The 15,664-nt window shown below is 34.1% G+C and overlaps 2 protein-coding genes across 3 annotated transcripts; one reads left to right on the forward strand and one right to left on the reverse strand.

Moving 5' to 3' along the window:
- Positions 1-7,980: 7,980 nt before the first annotated feature.
- LOC9322319 (homogentisate phytyltransferase 1, chloroplastic) lies at positions 7,981-11,006 on the reverse strand. Of its 2 annotated transcripts, XM_002886207.2 has the most exons (13): positions 10,685-11,006; positions 10,404-10,454; positions 10,021-10,265; positions 9,846-9,929; positions 9,688-9,762; positions 9,512-9,595; positions 9,338-9,427; positions 9,146-9,247; positions 8,963-9,058; positions 8,796-8,867; positions 8,606-8,701; positions 8,408-8,512; positions 7,981-8,283 (listed from the first exon to the last, which is right to left on the reverse strand). In XM_002886207.2, the coding sequence occupies exons 1-13, from the start codon at positions 10,722-10,724 to the stop codon at positions 8,242-8,244; spliced, it is 1,182 nt and encodes a 393-aa protein (XP_002886253.1). In that variant the 5' UTR covers positions 10,725-11,006; the 3' UTR covers positions 7,981-8,241. The 2 variants fall into 2 exon arrangements, with proteins under 2 accessions (XP_002886253.1, XP_020887086.1); XM_021031427.1 differs by lacking the exon at positions 10,404-10,454 and having other exon boundaries at positions 10,685-10,890.
- Positions 11,007-12,298: 1,292 nt separating this feature from the next.
- On the forward strand, positions 12,299-14,869 carry LOC9322320 (pentatricopeptide repeat-containing protein At2g18940, chloroplastic). Its single transcript, XM_021031426.1, has one exon. The coding sequence runs from the start codon at positions 12,353-12,355 to the stop codon at positions 14,840-14,842; it is 2,490 nt and encodes an 829-aa protein (XP_020887085.1). The 5' UTR covers positions 12,299-12,352; the 3' UTR covers positions 14,843-14,869.
- The last annotated feature ends 795 nt before the right edge of the window (positions 14,870-15,664 follow it).

Below are 15,664 nucleotides of genomic sequence, written 5' to 3' on the forward strand. Positions count from 1 at the left end.
GTTGTATATTGTTTTGTAAAACAAGTATGAATGTATATAGTTTTTAAAATTCAAATGATTATGATTATTCTTAACATTTTGTATTATACCCAGTTAAAATTTGATATTCCGCGCAACGCGCGGACGAGTTAATCTAGTATTAGAAAAATCTAAGCCAATTTGTCCCATCTTTTGGCTTTATGAAAGAGACCATATAACATATGATATGTGTACCCTTTAATTTGTTATTTGTTCTACACATGTATATGTAGTTGTGTATACCCTCACACGCACATATATATAGAAAATATTTAATTGTGGAACAATAAGAGTCCAATAATAAGATGACATGTACATGTGTTTATGTACATCATCATGTCTATAACGCAAAGCATTTTATTAGTGGTTATTTTGATTACAGGTTATATATTGGAAATTAGTAGAAATTTATTAAAAAGTCCAAGTTCATTGGATTGAAACTTAAATCCAGAATCTCAGAAAACATAACAATCATAACAACAAATTTTTGAATTCCACCGTTCTCCAACAATAATTGTTTCTCATGTAAATAAAAATCATGTTGTAAACATTTTCCATCCTAAAAACCACCATAATTCCTTTTTAAAATCTATTTTTTTCACTTAAAACTTTAATACATAGATTTTGGATATATGTTTGGGCTTAGATCCGGAAACTCTGGATTATTAATATTTTTAAAATGTGATTAGTATAGTATAAGTATAATAGAATCAATCAAACTCTTATTTTGTTGGTAACACATTATTTGGTGAAATAGTATGTCAATTCCTAAGGTAGATAATATGTCAATTGTTGATGTCAAAATTTTAATCAAACACGTGATCGAATGGTCTTACGTATACTTTCTTTCTTTACTTCGTTATTTATTTCCAAGTCAACCAGAGCGACTAGCAAACAATAGGAAATGAAAAGAAATTAAACCCAAAAAATACTCTCCTAAAAAAAAGTAAGAGAGTAACATTTGAAACAACAAAATAGAAAAGATAAACATCCGCAGACTTCCTACTATATTCCAAACATGAATCTTTGTGTTCGTTCATTAAAAAGTAAGAGTTGATTAGCGCACAACGTAACATTAAACAGTTGTTACAGGTCACCAATAAGAATAGGGGAATCTGTAAATTTTGAGTCTTGCACTTATATTTATTCTGACTAAATTTACTCAGAACTCAGCACTGCTGTTAACTTATATTCAGACACTTATATATCATAAGAGAACTAGTTATGTTTATGTCTGTAAATTTTGAGTTTCAAAGTTTTAAACCATTCTGACTAAATTAACAGCACTTCCATGTTTTTTTTACAGAAGAGAAATAGGTCGATTTAGATTTGACAAAATTTATAGGTTTTACACTTATATTCTATTAGCTAGGTCAAACAAAGTTGAATCTAATTGAAATCTGGTTTGGACTCCAATATTATTATGTTACCTCAAATTATACATACCGTATTTGAAAAGCCAAAATAATGTAATGCTAATAAAGAGTAAACTATCATGGGAGTAAAAATATTTTGAATACAAAAACATTTTGAATAAAAATAGCGAATTTTCTTAATTGAAGTTGAGATATCCGCTATAGTTTTTCAGGTAAAATTTTCCAAAGAGAAACATGTGATCATGTGATATTCATTCATAAGGATATATTTTGGATGATAAAAAAAAATAGCTAAAGGACCTAACATGCCGTTTTAATGTATATGTGTGTATGAATATATCCATCGAGGAAGTAGACACAAATTAAGGAACATATATATATAATTAAAATACAGATTGGCAACACTACATAGACCTAATTCTATTCTTGTTATATATATTTTTTCTTGTTATTCTTGCATTCTTGTTATATATAATTCTTTGTATATAAGTAATTCAATTGTGGTATGAGGCATGTGTATTTTTCTTGAATTTATTAGGTGGCCACTGAGCCATGCTTGTGCATCCGCTTATATACCCACCACTTTCTCGCATCTCATTATAATCAAAATACAATTTGCCCATGTTTGTTAAAAGTAAAATCTTATTACAGTTGTTCAAGATTCCATTAATCTATCAAAGTAAACATAAATATGCATACAAAGAGTAGAAGATATACTATGGTAGATTATGTGAGCTAAATATTGGTGAATTTAAGAATGTTGTGTTCATTTCACGTTAATAACTAGGATCGAACCCGCGGCCCACCGCGGAGAATATTGGTTTACATACGTTGATTTTAATAGTGCGTGTTTTAAGTAGAGCGAATCGGATAGTGTACTTATAAATATTCATAATAACGAATTGCAGAGAAAATGTTAAATTGTTTATAATTAAACTGATCATATTAATTATGATTAAAAAATAGAATTTTATGTTTTAGAATTATTAGATGATTCATAGGGATTAGAGCAGTAAAAATAGGTCAAAAATCCGTAAATAAACGGACCACACGGATTGATTCGCAGTGGATCATAGGTTTTAATCGGTTTTCGTCTGCGGGTTGGCGGATCAGCCCGCATGTTAGTATTTATTGATAAAAGTATAATTTATTCAACATTTGGTAATTTAAAAAACTTTTAATAAATGAAATTATAATATTTATAAATATAATGAGATATAAAATTATTTCCTCTAATTTTTTATTTATTTATTTTAGTAGTATTTTAAATTTTCGTTACTTTAAAATTATTTAAACAAAATCCACGGACAACTCCGCAAATCAGCATATATTCGCAGGACGGATTTGTATTTCATATATGCTATCTGCGGGTCGTGTGGACCAACTAACTATATGTCAAAATATATTTTGCCTATCACAAAACGGGCTTAACGGGACGAATCAATTCGCTTTGACAGCTCTAGTGAGAATATTATTTAGTCATACAACAAAATAGAGTTTGGACATAGGAATAATAGAATCTATATCCTATTTCTTAGATGAGAGATTGAAACTTTGAAAGGTGAAATATAACGATTAAAAATTAATTATTATTTTTCACGATTCACAAAATTTAATAAATATTTATCATCTTGTTGAATAATTCTAAAAATCATATTCAAGAAATCTTTATAATTTTAAAATTAAACTTCTTTGGTAAGCTATAAGTATGAAAATACCATAATTTCTTTTAATTTAATTAAATTAAAATTAGTTACATGGATTTCATATCTATTTAATTTACACGACCAAAATAAAAATATCTATTTAATTTATAAAATAGATGGGTTAGTTGTGATAAATTTTCTAGAAATCTTTTGAAGCAAGTAAGATATCTTTCAATTAATGCTAATTGGCTAAAATAAGCAAAATTAATGACAAAAACGTTGATTGTTATGGAATTAGTTCCAAAAATATATGAACAAATATATTATACGTAATTAATATATAGTATTGTTCGGAATATGCTTTTATAATTAGTTACCATAAATACAATCATATTTTATTTGATTTCAATTAATATTTTATTTTAGTTAGATTTTTCATTATAAAATATTAATTAGAAATTATATTCCAAAAAAAATTCAAATATCCGATTTCAGAATTTTGGGTTAATTTTCTGATTTTGACCCGACCCATTTGCATTTGTACTTCTCTTTTAATAGTATAGAGATTAGTTCTTCTTATCTTTTGTCAATAAATTTTGATTAATTAAAATGGTTTGGATCTGTACAGCACTTAGGTAACATAATATGAAAAAACAAAAAAAATCTACCACTAGTCTACAAGTTAAACAATCATCGTTTTAAGTATAAAATTACGAAAAAGTTATCTTTAAAATTATTGTATGATATATTTTTACCCACACTGCCAGATTATTTTAAAATTCGAAACTTCCAATGAATCTAAATGAAATATATCCTTCAGCTGAAAAGAAATGTTCAGTCCAAAAATACTCAGATGCTACAACATCAATAAAAAAAATATGGATTTAATTTAAAGCTCACGAAAACGACAATGATAATATAAAATAAAATGCTCGTTGTTTCTGTCAACTTCATTAAGTCTTTAGACGTGTCTCTTTGGCACATTTGTGAAAGTGTTGATAAACCATTAAAAGTGTTAGATTTTCTTTTTAGGCTTGCTGAGTAGTGAAACGTTTGTTGCCAACCTTATGTCTTTAGGTGAGATTCTAGGACGCTAAAGACTTATTCCATTTTTATTTTTATAATTTTCTAAATATATTTCTTTGAAATCTTCATTTCTCGATTTGCTTATTTAGCATATATATTGCTATCTTGCTAACGTGGGTTGTGCTAATTATAATTTTATAAGTTTATTCAATACATTCCTAATTAGTCGGGGGCAATGTTTATGATTGAGTTTTGAAAATACTTTTTTCATAATATGAAACCTAAATAATCATTTGTTTTGAAGTAAAAGTGTTAGGGTGTTTAATGACCACATAAACCAACTTTTAGACAGAAAAGATGATAAATTACAAGTTTTTAGCAAAGAAATTATCAAATCAGCGACTTTGATGCTTAAAACAAAACTTTGAGGCTGGAATAGATTGAAGTGACTCGGCTAAGAAAGTTTATTACTATAGACCTTAGCCTCATTGTATGTTGGAGCTTCAAAGAAAAATATGTGTCAATGGACCCAAAAGGAGGAAAAAAATGTAAGCAAAAAGAAAATGGAATAATATGTTTATTTATCGTATAAGTAATTATTGGCTCTTAAAAAAAAGGAGGTCATATATGCTATATGGAGCATCTTGAGAACTTTGATTTTATGTTGGATTCTTTGATTGTAACCAAAGATGGGCACTTTTGTGCCCACTTCTCACTTTAGAAACTTTTTGTTGAATTATTGGTGAGTTTCTTGTTTTTATTTTACATAAAATATAGTTATTTTATTTATTTCTTTTGATAATGATGAAAGTTCTCTCACAAATCGCATATATTCTTCAAAGGTTTCTATAATAGAGGAATAATCATAACATTCTTTTGTCCATTTGCTCCAACTTTTAATGGACTAGCTTTCTTCTTATCCTTTATTTTCTGCACTTCGATTGCTTTTTTCTCCCATCCCACGATTTGATAGAATAAAAGCTTCAATCGTTTATTAACCATTCATGGTACGACTACCTTGAATCTGAAATTCGATTTTGCTTGTTCTTTCGAATTGTTGATACACCGGAATGTTTTTTTATAAGTTTGGCACCTTCTATTTCACACCATGATCTTATGCAATTGCACGAAGTTAGTTCAACTAGTTATTTTTTTCCCCGATTTCGTCGTACTCATATTTTAAAGACAAAATTACGTTTAAAACGGTGCAAAAATCAACCACATGTGTTAAAAATGACATTTAGATATAACGGTTCAAATATCTATTTATATCCAAAGAGTTCAACAACACTAATAAATAATAATCATCGTTATGTAGAATTCTTAAAGTCTCTTGCTTGGTTTTACAAAAATATCAAAAATGGGTTAAAACATGTAGACCGAAAATAATCCACTTCCACATAGAAACTTAAAATTTTATAATTTCTTTATACATAAACTGGAATATGAAAAATAAATAACTTCTTCTATGAACGTCTATTATATAAAAGTTTTCCTTACAAAAAGAATTGTTCACTTTTTAAAATAAGTAGTTCTAAATTACTAAATAAAAGCCATGGTTTAAGACTCTACTAGAGTTCACTTTATAGGTCTTTACACCGTACGTACTCTAATAATAATCACCACCACGGGACAAACGAAGCGGCTAAAAAGCTAATGAGCTAACTAAACCATTGCGTGCTATACTTGTTAGGTAATACGTATTATTGGGCCAATAAGCCCATGAAAAATTGAGGCATTGGTCACATATTCAGGGTTGTTAAAAATTGTGGCATAGGTCATGCTAAACACATAAATACAAATAATCTATACTGTCGAATTTGTTTAGGGTTTGAAAAAAAAAAACCTAAAATGAAGAGAGAAAGAAAAGAGAATGATAATGATGATGAAAAGACCTCAAAATCTTCTACATCGCATGATCTGAAACGTACTTGCTCCCGTGAAATCAAAGCCGCTGCTAGCAAGCTCCCTCTCGATCTAAAGGTGGAGATACTGAAGAAATTCCCACGCAGGCAAGTCCTTAGTAAGGTTCCAATGCGTCTCTAAGCAATGGTCAACCATAATCAGCAGCCGTAAAGAATTCATAGACTCGATCGTGACTCGTTCTTTGGCTAAGCCGCTGCGTGATGATCTCCACTTCATCTTCCACCACAGTCGTTCCAGTGAGCCTTTCTTCTTCTTCTCATCTACTTACACTCACAAAGAACACGCAGTATCAATCACTGGGATAAAAATCCTAAGATGTTCCTTAGAGTTTCAATACGTCCGCGGTTTAATATGTTATTCCACTTTAATCTCTCATGATTTGGTCACAATATACAACCCTACCACGAGGAAATCCATTTCTTTACCTGATATCAAATCTCCTAATATCATGTACAGAAGCTGTTTCTTTGGGTACGACTCTGTCATGGATCAATACAAAGTAATGAGCGTGATTAATAGGTTAGAAAAAACGTTTGAGCATGTTTGTCAAGTTTTTACATTGGGAGATCCAATGAAGCAATGGAGGAACATTCAAGGCATTGTAAGTCACTGTCCAATAAATAGAGGGGTACACATCAATGGAACTATCTATTACGGAGGAAACCCACTTGATAACAATGATGTAACAAGTGAATTTATGCTTGTGAGCTTCGATGTTAGGTTCGAGAGATTTGATCATATTAATGCTCCTATGGTAGTGACAAATGACATGAGTTATCGGCCGACTCTAGTTAACTACAAAGGGAAGTTAGGATGCTTTTGTTACAAAAACATCGGTGTAGAGATGTGGGTTATGGAGGATGTTGAGAAACAAGAATGGTCGAATACTATCTCTTGCTTGCCTAATGTCCCGTTGGAGGAATATCCGTATTACGATCTGTGTGTCACTTTAGGTGGTAAGATATTTGTACTCCCAACGTAGATGTGAGCCTGATGATCCTTTGGATATCTACTATTATGATCCGAAGCAAAACAATTTTAGAAGAACTGAAATCCAATGTACTACACCGCGTAGGGATGGTTTTGTTGAGGTAGTAGGTGTGTCCGACCCACGAGTATAAAAGTTTCCAAATGCACATCCACGACTCTTCTGACAATTGCAACACTATCGACATCATCACCAGCCCGAGCCTTGCAAGGGTCCTTGTACCTAATGTAGAAAATAGCATCATAGGCGCCAAGTCCCTTATAAAAGGGCTCCTCCTCCTCCAGGTGTGGTGTAATTTCCATAGCCACTTTCAGAATCTTCAAATTGGCCACACCTTCTTCTAAATGGTCCCTATACAATAACTCAGGATGATGTAGTTTTGTTCTTGTATATATGTAAGGAATACCAATTAAATAGTATTATATTACCTGGAGGTCCAGAACTAGTGCAGACCAAAACCAATCTGGCATATTTTTTTTCATTAACTTGAGCCTTAAAAGTTTGATAAGACGACTCTTGTGGATCCTTGGCTTTCAAAGTTATGTTGTAACCGGAAGCAGCAGAATGCACGGTCTTGGTGAATTGCGTTATGTGACCGAGCTGCAACGATTTTCCCTATATTCAAAAAATTGAAATTGAACAAAGAAAGAAATGGATTGATAGAGATATATATATATAATTGAACCGAGCATAAAGGAGTAAAGCCCTAAGATCAGTTTGTTTGTTATTGATGATCGAGAAGAAGAATCAATTAAAAACAAACAAGCAGGTACGACATACTCTTCCTTCTCACAACCACCGTCTTTTGACTTGAACCTCGACGCCTTCGGCATCTTCTCTTCGGATTCGGATGGATGCTTTTAGGTCGATTTAGGTTTACTTCACTCCACGCCATTTTATATACCTCACTTATGGGCTTTAACTGGGCCTTCACAGCCCATTTGAGATCGGTTAATGTCGATGAATTGGACCAAGTTGAAGGCGAAGTAGCACCGCCTAGTTACACAAACACAACAGGCTCGTCTCTGCTCAAGCAAACAAGTTCAATGTCTTGATGCACAAGAAAGGGATCCTTTTTATCTAGCCAATACAATAAATTATTTTCTTCTATGAAATACTTTGCAAGTCTGTTGATGTTTCAGAATAAAACCCTCCTAGTCACACTACCTAATTTCATCAACTTGTCTAAACAAAAACAGATGCATAGCGTTGACTTATTCTTTATCTTCCTCTTAGTTCCAAATTGGAGCTGAGATGTCAGTCACTTCAAAAAAGGTAACAGCAAGTACTCTGCATAAAAGAGCTGATGCAAAAAATGGAGAAATTATCAGTATAATGGTGATTTGATGATATTGAAAGAATATTTTAGTTCCAAATTGGAGAAGAAAAAAGGCGATATATATACTGTATTTATAAACCAATCGCACCTTCCAAATGAACATATAACATGAAGTTATTTCGGTTTTGCTACTCAGATCAACGGACTTAGCTCGAGTCCACAAAGTTGTTGCGAGTATAACATGACCCACAACCTAAAAAAACACCAAAAGAACATAACAAAATGAAACCTTTATCACTCAAACGATGAATTAGCGAGTTTTTGATGGGTAAAGAAAGATTGTTACCGAGATGACTTTGCTCCATATGAATGGAGATGTGGCTCCAACAAGAATCGCAACAGCGTAAGCCATTTGAAGTAGTGAAATACATGTCCAAAACACCTGAGTTTTGCAAGAAACAAAAATAGTTTTCTTTCGTCTGTAATCTTAATCCAACCCTTGAGTCAAAACAAACTCTTTAGTTTCGAAACTTTACCCGTTTCTGACCCAGAGTTACAGAGAATGACCGGATCCCGAATATCTTATCCCCTTCAATATCAGGTATATCCTGCATCCAACCAAAAGAGAAAACTTCTCATCAATAACAGCAGAATGCTTTACTTTAAGTATACATAGATTTAACCTTTTAACATCTTTGTTTACCTTAAACAATGCGATAACGACAGAGAAAAAGCTCATAAACGCAGTGGCGAAAATAAGAGGCCTCGTGAACAAGATTGGTCTTCCAAACACATGGGTCTGCAACAAAGTTTCACAGCTTTGGTAACATAAAAGTGATTTTGATAAAAAAAAAAAACTTCAAAACAAAGGAAAATAGTTTAGTACCTGAATATGGAGATAAAAGGCGATTTGAACAATAATAGCTCGGACAGCGAGGATACACATTGCTGCAACCAATGCAAATCTTTTCCACCGTAAAAGTGGCAACTGTTTGTAGTTATTAAAACCTCATTAACCCATAACAAGAAACCGCGATTTTGATTTGATCCAAATCCTAGTAGTGAAAAACTTACTTACATTGATAGAGTATGCAGTACCGAGCATGAAACTCACGAAAAGAGCCCAGAACAATGGCCATGAACCAACAATCCACCCGAGCCAGAAACTCTATAACGATTTAATAATAACCATAATTATTTATGTAACTTATAGAATTCTAAAAGTTGAAATTTTGTGAATATGGAACCATACCATGATGGAGAAGGAAGCTACTATTGCAATGCCGGTGTTAACAGAATATTCCCCTGATGCCAATGGAAGATATGGCTTGTTGACCTGCAAAATCCAACAGAGAGTATGATCTAGGGACTAGCGGCAATTAATCTCATCAGTCTCTCAAACTCATATGAAGAACACACGCATGTTACCTTATCTATTTCAACATCAGACAGCTGATTTAGCCCAACTATGTATATGTTCATCATGAGAGCTGCAACAACAGCCTGAAAACAAAACCCAATTGTTCAAACAGAAAAACGATAAATGTATCTTCTTGATCGGTCATTATGTGTTTTATATTCATTACCTCCAAGATGCCAGTAAAAAGTAATGGAGATATATCAGAAACCTTCTCTACTGCTAAGAAAGATACAGATAAAATGCTAAGCACCTGCAAACCCAATCACAGAGCTAATGTTATCTCCTTGAAAACCCCGAAAGATTGCGGTTAAAAGAGATTCATTTCTCAAGAGAAACTTAACTGTGCCGATAACTGTATGAGGCCTAGAAAACCTGTAAAACGCATCTAACGAGTCTCTAAAAGACTTCTGTTTGCTATTCGCATCGAAAGCCTCGGGCTGACCCGCAGTGGCATTAACCCGAAATCTCGACTTATCTTTCGAATACAACAACAATGAAGATTCTTGACCATCAAGCCTAACAAGATTGTTCCTAAACTTCGGTTTAGCGACAACTTTACTCGAATCACAACGCAGAACTCGAATTTCTGCAAAATTGGGTATAAGAATCTCAAATCAGCTACTAAAACCAAAGAAGAACTTTTAACTAATTCCAATATACATTGTCTCATAAATTCCAAAGTAGAAAATGTGAATCTTCAAAAACCCATAAAACCCTAACGCACCTGATAAAGAGTGGAGCTTTAGATTCTGCTTCCTCCAACAAAACCCACCAGCTGATTGATAAAGTTGCATGCATGAGAACCAAAATTCAAAGTCAAGCCCAGAAATTAAGCTTCTCCACATAAAAAGAAAAACTGTCACCTACTTCGATCTAATAAAACAATTCAATAAAAAAAAAAAATCGAAACTTTTTCTTTTTTATAATCAGAATTATTCAAACTTTTGTATGGTACTGAATCATAACAAATAAACCTGAAACCAGAAAAAGGACGAGAGATTTTACCAGCGGAAACAAGAGAAGAACTAGAGAGCAGCGACTCCATTAAAGAAAGCTTCTTCCTTTCGTACAATTTACTCGTCAGAGAAGAATATCAAAATCAAAATCAGAGACCAAAGAAGTGATTTTTGGAAACCAAAGAAATGATTTTTGAGAACAGAGAGCAAAAAGAAAAGGTTTTAGCATGAGAACTGTAGAATTGTGTGGGTCGAGGATGATTAATTGGTGTCATTGTTGCGTGTTTTTTTTTAATAATTTTGAATTATTAGATTAGATTTGAAAATTATAATTTGACCTTTTTGGGAAATTTAGGGAATGTAATTAGAAGAATTATTAGACTCTTTTTAGGAATTTAATAGATTAAGCAAAAAATGTGGTGTAGATTTGCCACTTGTTTCTAGTTAAAAATATCTGACTCTGCCGGACGAGGAAAAATATCACGTGTTGTCCTTTAGTTTTGTTACCAAACAAAAGTATGGTGCCTGAAATTAAATATAGTGAAACATATGGGGCAAAAGAAAATTTATGTTTTCTGTCTTTTGGACGAGGGAGGAGGATTCGGCATTTACGGGTTACGGTTCTTGTTTTTTTAACCACCGGTTATAAACTTTCTTAGTCTTAACCGTATAGTATACATTTGAAAGTTTAAAACGGTTATTGATAATATTTGGTTACAGAAAATATGGTTTTATGGTTTAGTGGTTAAATATCTAATTTAATTCAATTGGTTAAGTGCTCAAATTGGTCTAATCAACCAATTTATATAGATTCGCGTATATTTAAACTAAATTGGTCTAATCAAATTAAAACGTGATCTGAGTAGGCAGAGGTAAATAATGCAAGGACTCTGGTCAGCTTTTCGAGTTGTCGAATAAGAAGTGACGAATTTTTGTAAATCCGAGAAAAACGGATGAGTATTCTATTCAATATGTATTATTATTGCCTTTTATTCCTAAGAGTGGTCATAATTAAGCCGCGTGCAAAAAAAAAACTATTTGATTTTTAGGGGTGACACCTTTATCCAGGGATAATTAATTATCCAGGGAGTACTTAATTATTCAAAGTACTAAATTTAAAGTTCTTCTATTTTTATCCAAAACCGTGTTATGTAAAATTGTGTTAAGAAAGCGCTCTTAGTTCAGTTTGTGAACTCAGTTAAATCTCAAAAATTACACTTCAAAAATCATAAGTTTTCATTCACAAATACAACTCTTTTTTATGACATCACTTTTATCGATCACAACAATTCTTCACTATATATATATTCTCAAACGCTAAGAAAAGAAAGAGCGGACAAGGTTTTAACCGTCGTTCACAATATTATCGCCCCAAAAGATCGCAATAGATAGTTGTTGATTTCTTTTCACATTTGATCTATTTTTCTTATACCTTCGTTCTACACTTGGTTTAAATTTGGTTCGGTTCGGTTCGGTTCGGTTCGGTTTAATTGAAAAAAAAACAGTCGGTAAGACTCGTAGTCGTAAGTCGTAACGCATCATCTCGAAAGGCCAATCTTGTTCCGATAGGGACCAGTCCCTTTTACGGCCATTCAAAATCTCAACTTCAACCAAAAACCCCCAAAGGCGCTAACTTTTTCTTCTTTTATCTTTCTTCTTCACTCACTCTTCTCCTTCACCACTATCAATCACAATCCCCAATTCGGATAACCCAAAAATGGACGGAGCACTCTTCCCTCACAAACCTCCATACCCAATTCAATCCAAAAGATCTCCACCACCTCAATCCTCTAACCAATCTATCAAATTCAGCTCCGCTACACTTCACTTACCTCCTCCTTCTCCTCCTTCTTTCCCTCTCGATTCTCTTCTTCACCATCTCGTTCACCTCTCTTCCACGCCTCCACGACATGCTGCTGCTCGTTTCCCTTCTCTTGAAGTCTCCACATCATCGGCTCATAAATGGCGTCACGAGTCGACGAAACCCATGTCGAGTTCTGTTCTGGGTGTTGAAATTGAGAACGAGAGAGATGGGTCTTTGAAGCTACTGTGTAAGAAAGAAGTTGTCTTGGTTAATTCCATTGTTGAACAGCCTTTGCCAAGGTTAAGCAGTTTCTTCGATTCGGTGAAATCTGAATTGCTTACAACTGATTTGGTTAGTTTGGTTAAGGGTCTGGATGATTCTGGGCATTGGGAAAGAGCTGTTTTTTTATTTGAATGGTTAGTTTTGTCTTCGAATTCCGGAGCTTTGAAGCTAGATCATCATGTTATCGAAATCTTAGTTAGGATTTTAGGTAGAGAATCTCAGTACTCTGTTGCAGCTAAGTTGCTCGATAAAATTCCTCTACAAGACTATATGCTCGATGTTCGTGCTTACACGACGATCTTACATGCGTATTCACGGACTGGGAAATATGAAAAGGCTATCAATTTGTTTGAGAGGATGAAAGAGATGGGTCCTTCACCTACTTTGGTCACTTACAATGTGATTCTCGATGTTTTCGGGAAAATGGGTCGGTCTTGGAGGAAAATTCTTGGGGTTTTAGAGGAAATGAGAAGCAAAGGATTGAAGTTTGATGAGTTTACTTGTAGTACTGTGCTATCTGCTTGTGCAAGAGAAGGTTTGTTAAGAGAGGCCAAGGACTTTTTCGCTGAACTTAAGTCATGCGGCTATGAACCTGGAACTGTAACTTACAATGCTTTGTTGCAAGTTTTTGGTAAAGCAGGAGTTTATACAGAAGCATTAAGTGTTTTGAAGGAGATGGAGGAAAACAACTGCCCAGCTGATTCTGTGACATACAATGAGCTTGTTGCTGCTTATGCTAGAGCCGGTTTTAGCAAGGAAGCTGCTGTTGTCATTGAGATGATGACGCAAAAGGGTGTAATGCCGAACGCAATCACTTATACTACAGTGATAGATGCATATGGAAAGGCGGGAAAGGAGGATGAGGCTTTGAAGCTGTTTTATAGTATGAAAGAAGCTGGTTGTGTTCCGAATACTTGCACATACAATGCAGTGCTTAGTATGTTAGGGAAAAAGTCGAGATCCAATGAAATGATAAAGATGTTATGCGATATGAAGTCTAATGGATGTTTCCCTAATCGGGCCACTTGGAACACAATACTTGCTCTGTGTGGGAATAAAGGTATGGATAAGTTTGTGAACAGGGTGTTCCGTGAAATGAAGAGCTGCGGATTTGAACCTGATAGGGACACATTCAACACGCTGATTAGTGCTTATGGGCGATGTGGTTCAGAGGTTGATGCATCAAAAATGTATGGTGAGATGACAAGAGCAGGGTTCAACGCTTGTGTTACAACTTACAACGCGTTACTTAATGCCTTGGCTAGAAAAGGAGATTGGAGATCGGGCGAGAATGTGATTTCCGACATGAAAAGTAAAGGTTTCAAACCCACTGAAACATCTTATTCCTTGATGCTTCAGTGTTATGCTAAAGGAGGGAACTATCTAGGAATAGAGAGAATCGAGGAGGGGATAAACGAGGGCCAAATATTCCCGAGCTGGATGCTTTTGAGAACACTACTTCTCGCAAACTTCAAATGCCGAGCACTAGCGGGATCAGAGAGAGCATTCACATTGTTTAAAAAGCACGGATACAAACCTGACATGGTGATTTTCAACTCAATGCTCTCCATTTTCACGAGGAACAACATGTACGATCAAGCAGAGGGGATTCTTCAGTCTATCCACGAGGACGGGCTAAACCCGGATCTTGTAACCTACAACAGCCTCATGGACATGTACGTAAGAAGAGGAGAGTGTTGGAAAGCCGAAGAAATCCTCAAGACTCTAGAAAAATCCCAGTTAAAACCGGACCTGGTCTCTTACAACACGGTGATCAAAGGTTTCTGCAGAAAAGGGTTGATGCAAGAAGCGGTTAGGATGCTGTCTGAGATGACAGAGCGTGGAATCAGACCGTGTATTTTCACTTACAACACGTTTGTTTCGGGTTACACGGCGATGGGAATGTATGGAGAGATAGAAGATGTGATTGAGTGTATGGCGAAGAATGATTGCAGACCAAATGAGCTGACGTTTAAGATGGTTGTGGATGGTTATTGCAGAGCAGGGAAGTATAGTGAAGCTATGGATTTTGTATCCAAGATTAAGACCTTTGATCCTTGCTTTGATGATCAATCTATTCAACGGCTTGCTCTCCGAGTACGTGAGAATTTAGAATCCTAAATCAATTTTATATATAAATTTTTTGTAGATTTGGGTTTTTTTTTTTTTTTTTTTTTTGTATTGAATCTACATTTCATTCACTTTAAATTAAGCAAAACTTTGATGATGAATAACAAAAATAATATTCTCTTACTAATAAAAGGGACTATTTGACACATCATCTTTTTAAACGACTACCGTAAGTTGACACATCATCAGAATTATCCACGTCAGCATACCTAGAAAAAAATCTCCCCATTATGCTCATTCAATCCTTATTTCTTCGTAACGATGCAATCGATCCAACTTCCCCCACTACTCCCGTACTTAAATCCTCTTCCGAAATTGCCTACAAAAGCTCAATCGTCGATCAACGAAAAAACTTGCAAGCAGTCTCTACACTCTACAGTTTATCTCAGCAGAAATCGAATAAATCAAACTAGGCTTTCTGAGAATTCAAAATAGGATCTTATTAGTGATTCCTGTTAAAGATGAGACTCAGACTCTAAGAGTGGGACAGGCTATGCAACGATGTTGGGAAGCGGAGATTACATCATTTTAGGCTCCGAAACTTGGTCTCTTCATTGAGACGTCCCTGTTTGCTCTGGCTTGGGTTCATATCATCAGAGTTATTGTGCCGGGGCTCACATTCTTACTGCTAATTTCTTCATATTTGACTAGCTTAATGAATTTGATGTTTAGTGATTCTCTGAGAATTAGGTATATGTGTAATTAAAGAAGAACAATATGTAAAACTTATTAGGTTATGAGTTGATTTTTTTTTTACTATTGAGTTGAGAAATTCGAGGATTTGTATCTCAATGACTTGATGAATATACAGTC

This window comes from Arabidopsis lyrata (genome assembly GCF_000004255.2).
Source record: "Arabidopsis lyrata subsp. lyrata unplaced genomic scaffold ARALYscaffold_3, whole genome shotgun sequence".
Taxonomy (NCBI): domain Eukaryota; kingdom Viridiplantae; phylum Streptophyta; class Magnoliopsida; order Brassicales; family Brassicaceae; genus Arabidopsis; species Arabidopsis lyrata.

Bases quoted from the DNA above. Each gene is read 5' to 3' on its own strand.
- LOC9322319 (XM_002886207.2), bottom strand. From the start codon at position 10,724: ATGGAGTCGCTGCTCTCTAGTTCTTCTCTTGTTTCCGCTG. The intron at 9,428-9,511 runs GTATGGTTCCAT...AAATCGTTATAG, and splicing joins TAGCTTCCTTCTCCATCATG to AGTTTCTGGCTCGGGTGGAT. The intron at 8,868-8,962 runs GTAAACAAAGAT...GGTTGGATGCAG, and splicing joins TCGTTATCGCATTGTTTAAG to GATATACCTGATATTGAAGG.
- LOC9322320 (XM_021031426.1), top strand. From the start codon at position 12,353: ATGGACGGAGCACTCTTCCCTCACAAACCTCCATACCCAATTCAATCC.